This window comes from Carassius auratus, chromosome 14 (assembly GCF_003368295.1).
Source record: "Carassius auratus strain Wakin chromosome 14, ASM336829v1, whole genome shotgun sequence".
Classification (NCBI taxonomy): Eukaryota; Metazoa; Chordata; class Actinopteri; order Cypriniformes; family Cyprinidae; genus Carassius; species Carassius auratus.
The window spans coordinates 6,192,108-6,204,791 of record NC_039256.1 but is presented as its reverse complement, the minus strand read 5'-3'; the positions used below and the strand labels follow the sequence as shown (position 1 = coordinate 6,204,791).

General features: G+C 37.0%; 1 protein-coding gene across 2 annotated transcripts in view; it reads right to left on the bottom strand.

Moving 5' to 3' along the window:
- Positions 1-6,165: 6,165 nt before the first annotated feature.
- Positions 6,166-12,684, bottom strand: part of LOC113113477 (transcription factor E2F3-like) — a 9,434-nt gene continuing 2,915 nt past the window's right edge. The window contains exons 4-7 of one of the 2 annotated variants that reach the window (XM_026279672.1): positions 12,577-12,684; positions 12,366-12,480; positions 6,921-7,041; positions 6,166-6,845 (exon numbers count right to left, since the gene is read on the bottom strand). The exon at positions 12,577-12,684 is cut by the window's right edge and continues 60 nt beyond it. In XM_026279672.1, coding sequence (XP_026135457.1) covers positions 6,574-6,845; positions 6,921-7,041; positions 12,366-12,480; positions 12,577-12,684 — 616 coding nt within the window. In that variant the 3' untranslated portion in view covers positions 6,166-6,573. Of the gene's footprint in view, positions 6,849-6,920; positions 7,042-12,365; positions 12,481-12,576 lie in introns of both variants that reach the window. The other variant, XM_026279671.1, reaches the window with a different exon arrangement.

Here is a 12,684-nt window from a genome sequence, read left to right as displayed (position 1 = left end):
AGTTAGCAGGGCCTAACCTATTTGTAAGAAACAAGTGGCATACTAAGGAGCGAAATGTTGCTGTGGGAGATGTGGTATGGCTGGCTGACCAGAATGCTTTAAGAGGCCAGTACAAGTTGGCCAGAGTCATCTGTGTAAATGTAGACAAGAAAGGAATAGTAAGGGATGTCATGGTGAGAGCATTTCCCAGCTACCCAGTATCAATTGTTAAACCAAGTCGAGCAGAAATGACTAAGGATGTCAAACTGGCGAAGAAACTTTGTAACAAAATCCCAGCTACAATTCTGCACCGAGATGTTAGACGCTTGGTGGTTTTGATTCCTGTTGAAGAACAAAGAGATTCAAGTCCTGCCAAAATGGGTGTGTGACCTCCTTGGGTCATCTGACCAGTAGGTCAAGTGGGAGGTGTTAAGTTCATTTAGGAATTGAGTGAGATGTATTCCTCATTAAGTAAGGAAGAGTCCATCTGATTAAATTAACCTTGATTAAAAGCAGTAGATCTATTGGTTGTGAACCCGCAGTATAACCTGGAGGAGTTCCGGAAGCTGATTGGCCATCAAAAACTTCACATGTTAAATAGAACCAGGTGTGCTTTGGTGATTAGTAGTGAGCAGGGGGATCTCTGTAGGCAAGGTTAATGTGCTTCTCCTACCCAAGTTGGTGGTGCTACTGATACTGGAGAAAGATTGCTAAAGCATGTTTGGAGTAAACCAAATGCTGAGACGGCGGTGAAAAGCCACAATGTGTTCATCAACTTTATAGAAGCTACTGGTAGGATAAAGACTCTTTTATTGACTGTTAAAGAGATCAATTGTGAATGTCTTGCAAGTTGTTTATTGATGCTAGCAGGTTTAGCATTTAACATGCTATCTGGTCATGTGCAGTAAATGCATTTGATTTAGTGTTGTTAAACCAGTTTGCACTGTATTTATGATTTGTGCGTATTCTAGTAACATTGGTTGTAATTTAAATAAGTTAAAACCTCTTTAAATGACTGTATTACTGTGTGTAGTGACTCATATCTATATATTCTCTGTATAGGTTATTAAGCTAAGCATCTGAGCTAAGCATCTGAATTGAACTCTGAAAATAAGCAGAAGAAGACCAAGTTGCTGTTAAAAGATTTTAATAAAGTGCTTCAATGAAGAATCCGAATCCGATGTTTTGAGTTATTCCATGCATCCTATGAAGTTGACTGGAGCCTTGTTCAAGTTGGGGCAGACATTGAGGCTGAGACTCTAGATAACTTGACAGAAACTATGAACCTCCCCTGCTAATGTAATGAATGCATCTGCTTCTTTTCTGAGTGAGATTGATCGCGCTGATGAAGGCAACACTCATCATAGCCTGGCCTAATTTTTCATCCTTACGAAAAGTATGACAGAACATCTACACGTGCAAAACGCAGCTTGATTGGGAACAGCTTGCACATCCCTATCCTGACAGCATGCAAATGTATTCTCTTGGTCATAATGATGCTTTCCTTAATTAAATTAATTGTAATCAGAGACTGCTTTCTCCCTGCACAAGGACGAAGGCAATTAAGGTCACCTATCAGAGCAACCTCGGTTAAGCAGCTTCCATGCAAATGAGATGCAAACGGAAAACTAGTTAATTTAGCCTCTTGACATTACTAGCAGGCTATGGGGGGCAACTATATGCAAATGCTATGCAAATGACCAGGCCAGGGACCACTTCCGGAACCTAACACAGTATCTGCGGTTCACAGGTGGGTTTGGGAGGAAGTTCGTGTGCTTCTGTCTGTGTAGGAGCAACTGGAGCATTACGCAGACAACAGCTGCTCTGTCACTTCTTACAAGAAGGTGCCACGTTCAGCAAATGTTACATTAATTTCGCATTAACTGAATGTGAATTGGACTGAGTTTGTCACTAGTGGGTAGCAGCCATGTGCTGTTCCAGCATTACAAACTGGCCGCTCACCAGGGCTAATTTAAAGTGGCGGTCACTGGCTGCCGCTCATGCAGGGGGCACACATTACCTCATCCCGACAGCTGGGGTTAGTGCATGAAAGAGACAAGCCAATGTGCCAAACGTCAGGGGTTCTCCTTTAAAAAATGTAGTTCATGCTTTTATTGAGCCTATAATATTAATGCAGTAAGGATGTTAGTGTATGTATATGTGAATAACTGTTTTCATGTCTCACCATCAGTTTGCTTATAATTAATTACAGTAGGAATCATAATCAAATAAACACATACAGACTCAGTAAGTCATGCCATTAAGAGCTATCGACAGTCATTCTTCAGAATCAGACGTAATATCTTTCTTTTGAGAATTCATTCTATTATTCTTACTGACAACACAATTCTGTCTGATTAATTATCCATCACTGAACTGCTTGCTTTTTTTGTGACTGTATTCAGATCAAACGCATATATAACAATCTTACGTAAGTTCAATAGGCAAACGGAAGAAATCTTTGTGAAAGACACCAACCAAAAAGCATTATCAAATTCTACTGAATGTGCACTTGTAGTGTACGTCATACCTTTAAAAGTATATTTTCATAAATTGTATTTGCAGATAATATAATATTAATTAACTAAAAGTCCAAGTGCGCTTTATTTCATAATATTACAATACAAATGTGTTTAAGTCCTACTAAAGTGGGGAACAATATAATAGTCGCTACATGCATTTAATACAAATTTAACTATACTAATACAATTTATAAAATTTTAAAAACTATTACACAATTTATTACAATTAAAACACAAAACATTGCATTCAATTCACACTTTAGCATATTAAGCATGTCTTTTTCACAAGGGTTATTCAGTACTGTATATAACATGTGACCCATGGATGTCAATGCAAATAACCACAGACAATTATTTAGTGAAAAATAAAACAAAACACATGCATGCCATTTATTGTAAATAATGCTAAACACGTGGGGTATGGGGTAATATCTTGTGTGGTCATTCAGTCAGTCGTCTGAAGAAGCAGCTGTCCAGCTACTAATTCAATCCACAAACGATGCATCATGGGTTTAGATCTCAAACATCTGTAAATGAAACACATTTCCAGCAGGGTAATCATTATAATTTTCTTAGGAGACACAGGCAAATACTAAAAGAAATTGTTCTAAAGTGATCTAAATAATAATTTCAGTTAAACATGCAAACAAGAATCAAAAAATAGCACGATATATCAATAGTTGTTAGTTTCACTACAGTCCTGTCATAACAGTCAGTCAGCTAATGCTGAAAAACATCCTTCTGATGTGATATAAATTAGAATGTCAATCAAACTCCCAAACAAGAAGTAAGAATCAAAAATAGCACAGCATATCAATAATAGTTAGATTCATTAGCATTCTGTCATAACAGTCATACAGTTGCCTTGGTATCCGCTACTACACTTCGCCCAAACAGACCCCATGACTGCTTTTCATGGTGTGCAAACATCTCTCCCTGAACATAATAACTAGAAATATGACTACAAATCATTCTGGATAAGATCACCTATGCAGATGGGTTTCAAAACATGTATATGGTGTTCTAGGATGCTTCACAGCATTACGTTATCCTTGTTTATAGTGAGCTCTGGCCACTGCTGCAAACACTGTGGCAGAAAAAAGGATCCAGTAGAGCAGGCAGACTCACTACTGAAACTCTGAAACAGAGAGCAGAGGGAATGAAGAGCAGCCTGCTTCTGATTGGCCACATAGGATGCGGCGAATTGCAGCGTAGCGTAGCCCTCATCCAATCAGTATCCATTAAAACACGGCGTGCGCCTTTATGAATGAGAAGCAGCGTATGCCGTGCATGTGCACACGTGTCCGCCGTGTGTACGTTTCAGCTTTACTGTAGCACTTAAGGGAACACATTGGACACCGCAGAACATTATTATTACTTACAAAATCAGATCACTGTGTGGCAGATCAACAGGGTGTTGTGGCTCTTTGAGCACATGGGCTAAAATAAGGGGTGCTTTGCAACTGTCTGGCTTGAAATTTCCCACCGGAGCCTGTGTGGACCGCAGCAGCAGCTGAATGAAGCATTAATCGAGGGCACACAAATATCAGTTTTCACATGACCAATGAGAACAGCTGCAGTCATTTGTTTTAACTGCTGGATGGATGCTGGAATTTGAAGAACTGATAAAAATCTGTGACTTTCCATGAACCTAGTGTCTGGCAAGCAAAACTGGGGAATTAGGTTAAGTGTGTCTGGGCCCTCTTTGGTGTCTCAACAGTGCCCCCTACAGGCAAACGAGAGGGGCGCCACTCAAAACAAATTACATCATAGATTGCCTGCCCATTCACTGCTGCTTCTTGCAGACAAAGAGCCTAGGCACATTACTAATCTAAACGTGGCAAGATAAAGGACATCTGTAGAAGAACGAGTCTGTTTATTCTGAAAGCAGTTCTGATGGGACTCACAAAAAATAATATGAAATTAAATATTTAATAATAAATAATGTCTTCAAAAGGATTTGAAATGAGCATAATATAATTTATCATGCACTAAAGGAAGCCATATAAAGTAAATAAGAAAACCTTCGTGTGAGAGAGAGAGATAAAAAATGTGGTTTGGTTTTGAAAGCAGCAGTGTAAGAGCTACATTTAATGTCCCTGCATTGATTATGAGTGGAACGATGCCAAGATTGTGGTTGAGAGACATTTCTCTTTCAAATGAAGAACATGCCATCTAATGGCAAGGGAGGGGAAGACAGGCATCACATTGTACCTCAATGCAGAAATCATTTAAATTAGTCATTCAAAACTAAAATAAAATACATTTCACAGCACATTAGAGGAACATTACACAACTAGTGTTTTAATTAAAAAAAAAAAAAAAAAAGTTAATTCAACAACCCGTCCAATATTTATTATATTTAATATATTATTTAGAACCTTCTTTACAAATTCCCCAGTGATTCAGCTTACTCCTGATGTGTCACTACACTTTTTCCCCTCATTGCCTTATATGACAGACATTTTTTTTTCCTTTTTCCCCCATTTCAATTAATACCAGACATTTCATTTGTAATGAGTTTTTTTGCACATTTCCTACAAACCAGTTATGATGTTCGGTAACCATCTCCTCAATGACCAATGTCTATCACTGATTAAGGATATGAGAAGAAAACTAGTTCTATAAACTGAAATCATTGCTTAACGCATTTTTCATCATCTCCAACAAACCAAATAAACAAAAGATTGACATCTTTTATATGCAGAAATTCATAATTTTATTAAAATCTATTTGCAAACAGTTAATGTGCAGTTTATAATCCACATATAAAACTTCACATTTCCACACACATTGGCGCACACACAAAATAATAAGATCAAGTTCTACTTCTTGGAGTAAAATCAACCCACACCGTAGAATAGAATACATACTGGTGATCAATCATAACATTTATCTATGCATACACGACCAACACCTTCATTCCAACGCAGAATCAAGAGAACTAGTGAGCAGTAGCACCAATTCAGAATGATGGACCATAATTTACTTTAACCACAGCAAAAACTGCATTAAGTTATTTAACATTTGAAGCATTAAACAATTTAACTTTCCTAAAAAGGTTACAGAAAATACAACTAAAGTAACAGATCGGCTTAGATTAATTTGCAGGATTGGAGGAATAAAGACAAAAATATATATTAGAACCGTGACCTGTTTAAAAGAATGTAATGAGGCTTATCCGGAAAATTAAAAACAATTTCTGTGGGACACAATGTTTCATGTCATGTGTCCATGATGGCTTCAATCTTCAGTGCAATTCAGATACTGAAATACATTCAACATTAAAAGGGGAGTAGATGAGGATCATTCACACTTCAGTTTGTGAAAAAAAGAAAAAAAAGAAAAAAAATTTGGCCAAACCTGTAGTACTTCATTACATTGTTATTTGAATCACATCGAAATGGATGAACAAGTCTTTTCCTAATTTCTTTGCACAACTCATTTGGTAACAAGGGACAAGACACTGTAGCTCCAATCTGATTTTACCCAGAGATCACTAAAATCACCACACAAAGCACTCGCTCCTTGATCAGTGCCCTGAAATACTCAACACTGGCAAAAAGCATAATAACAGAGCACCAAATGCACTTTGGATCATTCAATAAATGAATTTCTCGCTGATCTTTGATATTTAGATCATGTGGAAACTGGAGAGGTTTCCTTTTTCTCTCTCTCATGAAAGCAAGCCACTAGATTATCTCAAAAGGACAAAAACATTAACATTGAGAGTTGAGAAATACTCTTGATATTTTAAAGAACTTGTGACCTTTGGGTGTTATTTGTAGAGGTGACCATCACGACCAGTACGACAAAGTTCATAGACAAAATCACAGCTCATGCAATTCACCACACTAAAAATAACTTTAAAACAACATTAGGGTACAGAAACCCATCTGTACAGTATCAGACAACAGAAACCTTGGATCCCATGATCAAAGTGTAAACTGTCAATGTCAAATTCAACAAGAATTCATGAAATTCAGTCTGTAGTTCATCCTCACCAATCCAGATTTCATTCAGGAACTTAAGCACCGTCAACTAGTTTGAAAACAGGTCCAGATGGCTTTGCTCATATTCTGAGCAGGTCATCCAGCGCTAGCGTGTCCAGGTCGCAGGAGTCAAACAGATCACTTATACCCTGCTCATCACCCAAACCCAGCATGTATTCATCGCTGAGAAGAGCAGGAGACAGCGACACGAAGGGGATGGACTCTTCCGGCTGTTGGAGAATGGAGGACAAGGAAGAACTGAGGGGTGACATGGGGGCACTTCCAGTCAGGGGCCCATAACCATTGACACAGCCGTTCGTCTTCACACCATCAGCCATTCCATCTGTAGCGGCTTCTGAAAAGATAAATAGGAATTTTTTTTTTTTGGAAGGAACAGATGTAGAAGCTCTGCTGTAGAAGTTCTTACCTTGGGAGACTTTGAGAAACGCAGGGTGATTTCCATTCACATCAAGGCCGGAGTCACCTCCATCCGTACAGAGGAAAACGTCAATGGGACCCTTGGAGCTACTCAGGTGGACCTCCAAACTCTGAATGGACAAAGGACATTAGTATAAAAGGAACAAATCTAAAATCACTTTCACTTCAATGAGCTGCCTCTACTAGAGCCAAAGTAACGCATTGGGTCAATCAGATCACAAGGAGACGAGGAAAACATTACTGTTCACACCTGCTGTTTTAATCGGTCTTATCTTTGCTCTTGATTTCTTTGAGGAGAGGGTCTAATGACAGGTATATTTATGGGGGTTTTCCTGATCTTTCGTTCCGATATTGTGAAATAAGCTTAAGCAATTTAAGAACATGAAAGGAGCCAACAGAAACCATTGTTGTACAAGCCAAAAGTAACAATTACTGTATTTTCCCATAAAAAAAATAATAAATAATAATAATTATATATATATATATATATATATATATATATATATATATATATATATATATATATATATATATATATATATATATATATATATATATATATATATATATATATATATATATATATAGGTTTTAAGAGCCATGCTTTCATTACAGTTCGGTATGTGCTAGGTTTATGGAAAACCAAAACCTAAAAAAAAGAAAAAAAAAAAAAGAAAAAAAATCATACATCCTATCCAACTACAAGCAACAGCACAAATAAATACAATAAAGTAAAGAAACAAAAAATAAAGAGTGATTCAGTTTTTTTATTTTATTTAGGGAGGTCTAGCATTAGTTTAGATAAATAAATTGAATAAAGTAATCAAATGTAAAACAGCATTGCATTTTAGACTGCATAAATTACAAAAAGTTACAAAAGCTTTTTAAATCCAGAGTGAGTGATTTCCTTGTTGCAGTTCAATTAAATTTAAAGACTGTCACTTTAAGAGAATACACTGATACAGTGGCCTACGTTCAGCCGGCTATGTCTGCTGTAGGATACTTACCAAGATGGGCATTTCAACAATTTTTGTCTGGATTTGTCCATTTAAACAAAACTTCAAAGAGATCTTAATATTGGTACTCATTCTGAGGCGTGGGTTTGCACGCTTCGGATAAGCGCATGCACAAAACTTCTCATTGTGCGCAAGCTCGCATCCTCTGGCTCTTAAATGTTTAAATGAGTTTAGTTTAAACATATCAACATGTGCTGTTCAGGTCTCATCTGTGAGCACACTATCAGCACCTGGGTGATGATGGAATAAATGACCACTCATAATCCAGCATACGTTATTCACGTTGAACAAAAGTGAATGGTTTGTCTAAGGTTTTTTTTTTTTTTTTTTTTCCTCTCAGTTGTTGTAATGTCTGGGAAGCCAGAATGCGCATCCATCAACAAAAACATATTAGCTGAACCCAGTTTATTTTACGTGCCATTTACAGCAAACCATATTGCAGACACTTTGTCAGATTTAAATTGAACCGCGGTCCCAGCACGTGCCGAACTGTGTGTGGTGAACCAAAACTGCTTGTTTTTTTTTTTCAGCGAACCATGCCACCCCAGTATAATTAATAAATAAATAACTAACTATATAGGTGACATTTTAAGAAAAGGGAGGTCCGAATTTTAACAGACTTCGATAATCTGGTTTATTTCTTATTTTTTTTAGGCTTGTAGAAATTTGATTGGCTACAAATTGGTTGACAAATTTGCTGGTGAGTGAAAATGTTATTCAATCCTGATTTTAGTTTTGCTCTCTGAATTAAATAAATTGTTTAGTCACATCAGCAATCACTCAACCTTTTTATCATCGTTATATTTACTGGTTGAACAAATACAAATCTAGACTAAACTTGTAAAGCTTGTTAATCTTGAAATCTTAACTTGTATTGACTTAACATCAAATTCACTCAACTTTAAGTCATTACAGCCATGACTCAATATGCCAAGAACTGTAAAGGCTCCCTCTGTACTCTTGCCTAAGATTATATGGTTACAATTTTTATTAATACTCCGATTAATATTGATCTTCAAAATTTGATTTTCACCTCCATTTAAAACTTAAGACCTAATGCATAAATTCAATATACGAATATCCAAATTTGCTCCCAACTGTTAAATTCACTTCCCAACTGTGTTTACAAGAATACTTGCCAAAGTGGGCATTTTGACCTATTAGGTGCGATAAGCAGTGAAAGAACTAAAATTTCCTGTGACTTCTTGTCCTTACTATTCCATCAACATTTAATAGTAATGACTTCATGAATTTCTTCACTGATAAAATAGATAACATTATAAATACAATAGCGAATGTAGATTCTACAGTGTCTAACACTTCAGTTTCATCCATCGCACCCAAAGACAGACTGCAGTGCTTCACAACTATAGGAAAGGAAGTGCCAAATAAACTTACTGTATCTAAACCAACAACATGTTTATTAGATCCTGTACTCTAGGGCTGGACGATTAATTAAAAAGTAATCAAAATCAAAATTCAGAAGCGCTAACTGACCTAATATTCCCAAGTCGGTTATTTCACTTTTTTTTCCGGTTAATACTTCCCCCTCAAAAGCTTGAACATGCAACCACAATTATTGGAAAGACTACAGACTTGACAGTGGTCCAGAAGACAATCATCAACATCCTTCACAAGGAGAGTAAGCCACATAGATCATCACTGAAAGGGCTGGCTATTCACTGAGTGCTGTATCAAAATATATTTATAGAAAGTCGACTGGAAGGAAAAAGTGTGATAGGTAAAGGTGCACAAGCCACAGGGATGACTTCAGCCTTGGGAAGATTGTCAGAAAAAGCGATTCAAGAACTTGGGAGACCTTCACAAGAAGTGGACTGAAGCCAGAGTCAGCGCATCAACGGTCATCACACTCAGACTTCTTCAAGAAAAGGGCTGAAAGCCGTCACATTCCTAGAACCAAGACACTACTGAACCAGAAAAAACATCAGAAGCATTTCACCTGGGGTAAGGGGAAAAAGAACTGGACTGTTGCTCAGTGGACCACAGTCCTCTTTTCAGATGAAAGTAAATTTTGCATTTCATTTGGAAATCAAGGTTTGGAGTCTGGAGGAAGACTGGAGAGGCACAGAATCTGAAGTCCAGTGTGAAGTTTCTGAAGTCATTGAAGTCAAAGTCAACGCAGCCATCTAACCAGGGGATTTGAGCACTTTAGGCTTCCATCTACCAACTAGCTTAATGGAGATGCGGATTTAATTTTGCAGCAGGAATTTAGCACCCATCCACAGTGCCTAAACCACTTCCAAGTGGTTTGCTCACCATAAAATTACTGTGCTTGATTGGCCAGCCAACTCACTGGAACTGAACCTCACAGAGAAACTATGGGGTAATTAATTAAACCTACTTTGGAGATCTTGAACATCTGTATTGTACATCTTTTTTTGATTGATCTTTGACAAAATATTCTAATTTAAGATACTGAAGCTGTAAGTCGTAACCATCAGAACTAAAGCAAAAAAACGCTTTTAATATTTCAGTTTGTGCACAATGAATCTAGAATATAAAAAGTCTGCTTTAAATTAAATAAATAAAAAAATAACTTTTCCGTAATATTCTATTTTTTTTTTACATGTACCTGTACTTAAGGGAAATTGTACATATTTTTTCCATGAATATGCTTGTAACCAATTGCGTTAATATATAATTGGACTTGTAATCACTTATTCTAATTAGCATATTTGCATGATGGATATTACATGGCCAAAACATGTATCAGGTACCAATATTTCTGGTCTATGAGGAAAGAAAAGGAGTAATGGTCATTGTAAGGACCTGACGGCTGCCATTTTGAAAACGGGGCCTTTCTTGGAGTCGAACTTTGGTAAACTTTTAGTATGTTTTTAAGTACATTTGATACTACTGTAAACCACCGAGTAACCTTTTGTTAGAATTTTTTTTTGGTTGAGACATTTGCAGCGGACTATAGTTTTTCTGAAAAATCCTGTCATATCCAAACAAACTGACAGTCACCACTTATAAGCTACTACTAAATATTGTAGAAACGTAATTTTCTGTAAAGTTGCTTTGTAATGATCAGTATTGTAAAATACCGTGAAGGTCGAGGACAAATGATTGAATATATTAATCTAAACAATGATACTTTAACAGTAACACCTTTGTTCCAAACATTCATACATCGTGTTAACAGTCACTACTTCTATATCTGGTTTTACATGTTAAAACGTTAAACATCCTGTTGTTGTGAGACATTTAAACAATGAGACATTTCAAAATGTTTCACTTGATTTCATGTATTTAAAATGTAGTTAAATTATAGTTTGGGAAAAGTCTAACTGGTAAAATGTGTACAAGTTATGTCAGAATGACAACAGATGCAAGTAGTCTTGGGGTACTCATCAGAATGGTATTCTCCACTGGATTTAACGGTGCGACGCATCACGCAGTGTTCTTTTCCTGAGGTAAAGTTATTTCTCTCAGCACATCTTCCAGAAACAAGTAGCCAGGATGAACACTTTATGGATGATGTTGAGTTTACATGCATGTGTCTCTAACTTGGATGTTAAGAATCTGAAAAGCACGTTTGGCTCGTGGGCATGATTGCATTCTATATAATGAGTTGAGGAGAAAACTGGAGCTTGCCTTGGTTTCCTATTTTTCCATTAAAAATGCTATTAATGTTCACGCTCATTTTAAAAATAGAAATGTCCTGGGCTCCTACAGCCTTAGCGGTTGATAATCAACGGATTGTGTTAATAAGTGCCGTCATTCGGTTATGTTATATTCATGTGTTTCAGCAATCATACAACCATCAATTGGGCTTGGGTTAGGACAGACCTTTCGCTACCGAATTAAACAGTATATCATCATACATAATGAAAGCCTGGATAGTCTCTCTGACTCTCTTTTTATGGGTGTGTGTATGCATGCGTGGGCGATTATCGACTACTAATGCAATAATACCCAGCTATAATCAATTAATACTTTTGCTTGAAATGCACATCCCTAGTCAGGAGATAATGAATACCGATAACAATACTAAGAAGTCAGGAATCTGTAACAATTTAGTTCTGGTTCTTAATACGCATTCTAAAACAGTAGAACAGGTGCGAGCAAGACCACTGTTGTTGCCAGGTAAAGCAAACGTGTACCTTGAATGCAATGCAAAAAGCAGCGTCTATCAAATGCTCAAATGTAAATGAAAGAATACCGGGATGTTTACAGTGTTCTTTAAGTGTGTGACATTTATATCAGTGCAATAATTGGACATTTACATGGCTGTTGTTAAACAAGCATTTAAAATGGATTACCAACAAGGCTTTTGAGTATATACACACACAACACACTATATACATGGCAAGACTGCAAATGGTCATAGACTTGTTTCTTTCTTGGGGTGTAAAGCTCTTTGCATGCATAAACTCAAACTTAAAATTATTTACCTCCTTTGGGTCAGGCACCTCCAACTTCGTTTCAGATGGTGCTTTAACCGCTATGACAGTTTGGTCTTTTAGACTCTTTATTCTTTGGATGTCCTGATAGGTCACGTAGGCATATGTGAGAAAGGTTAAGGACACAACAGGGAATTACTTCCATTCCTTTTAGAGCTTACACACTTGAGAAACTACAGCTGACTTCTAGAGTAAAGGATATTTTTGACTGTGGATCTCCTCAGTCATGTGCTGGACGTTACGCGTGCAGGTCTGAATGAGCTCATCCAGACGTCTCTCCTCCTGAGTGAGCGCCAGCATCTCTCTGGCC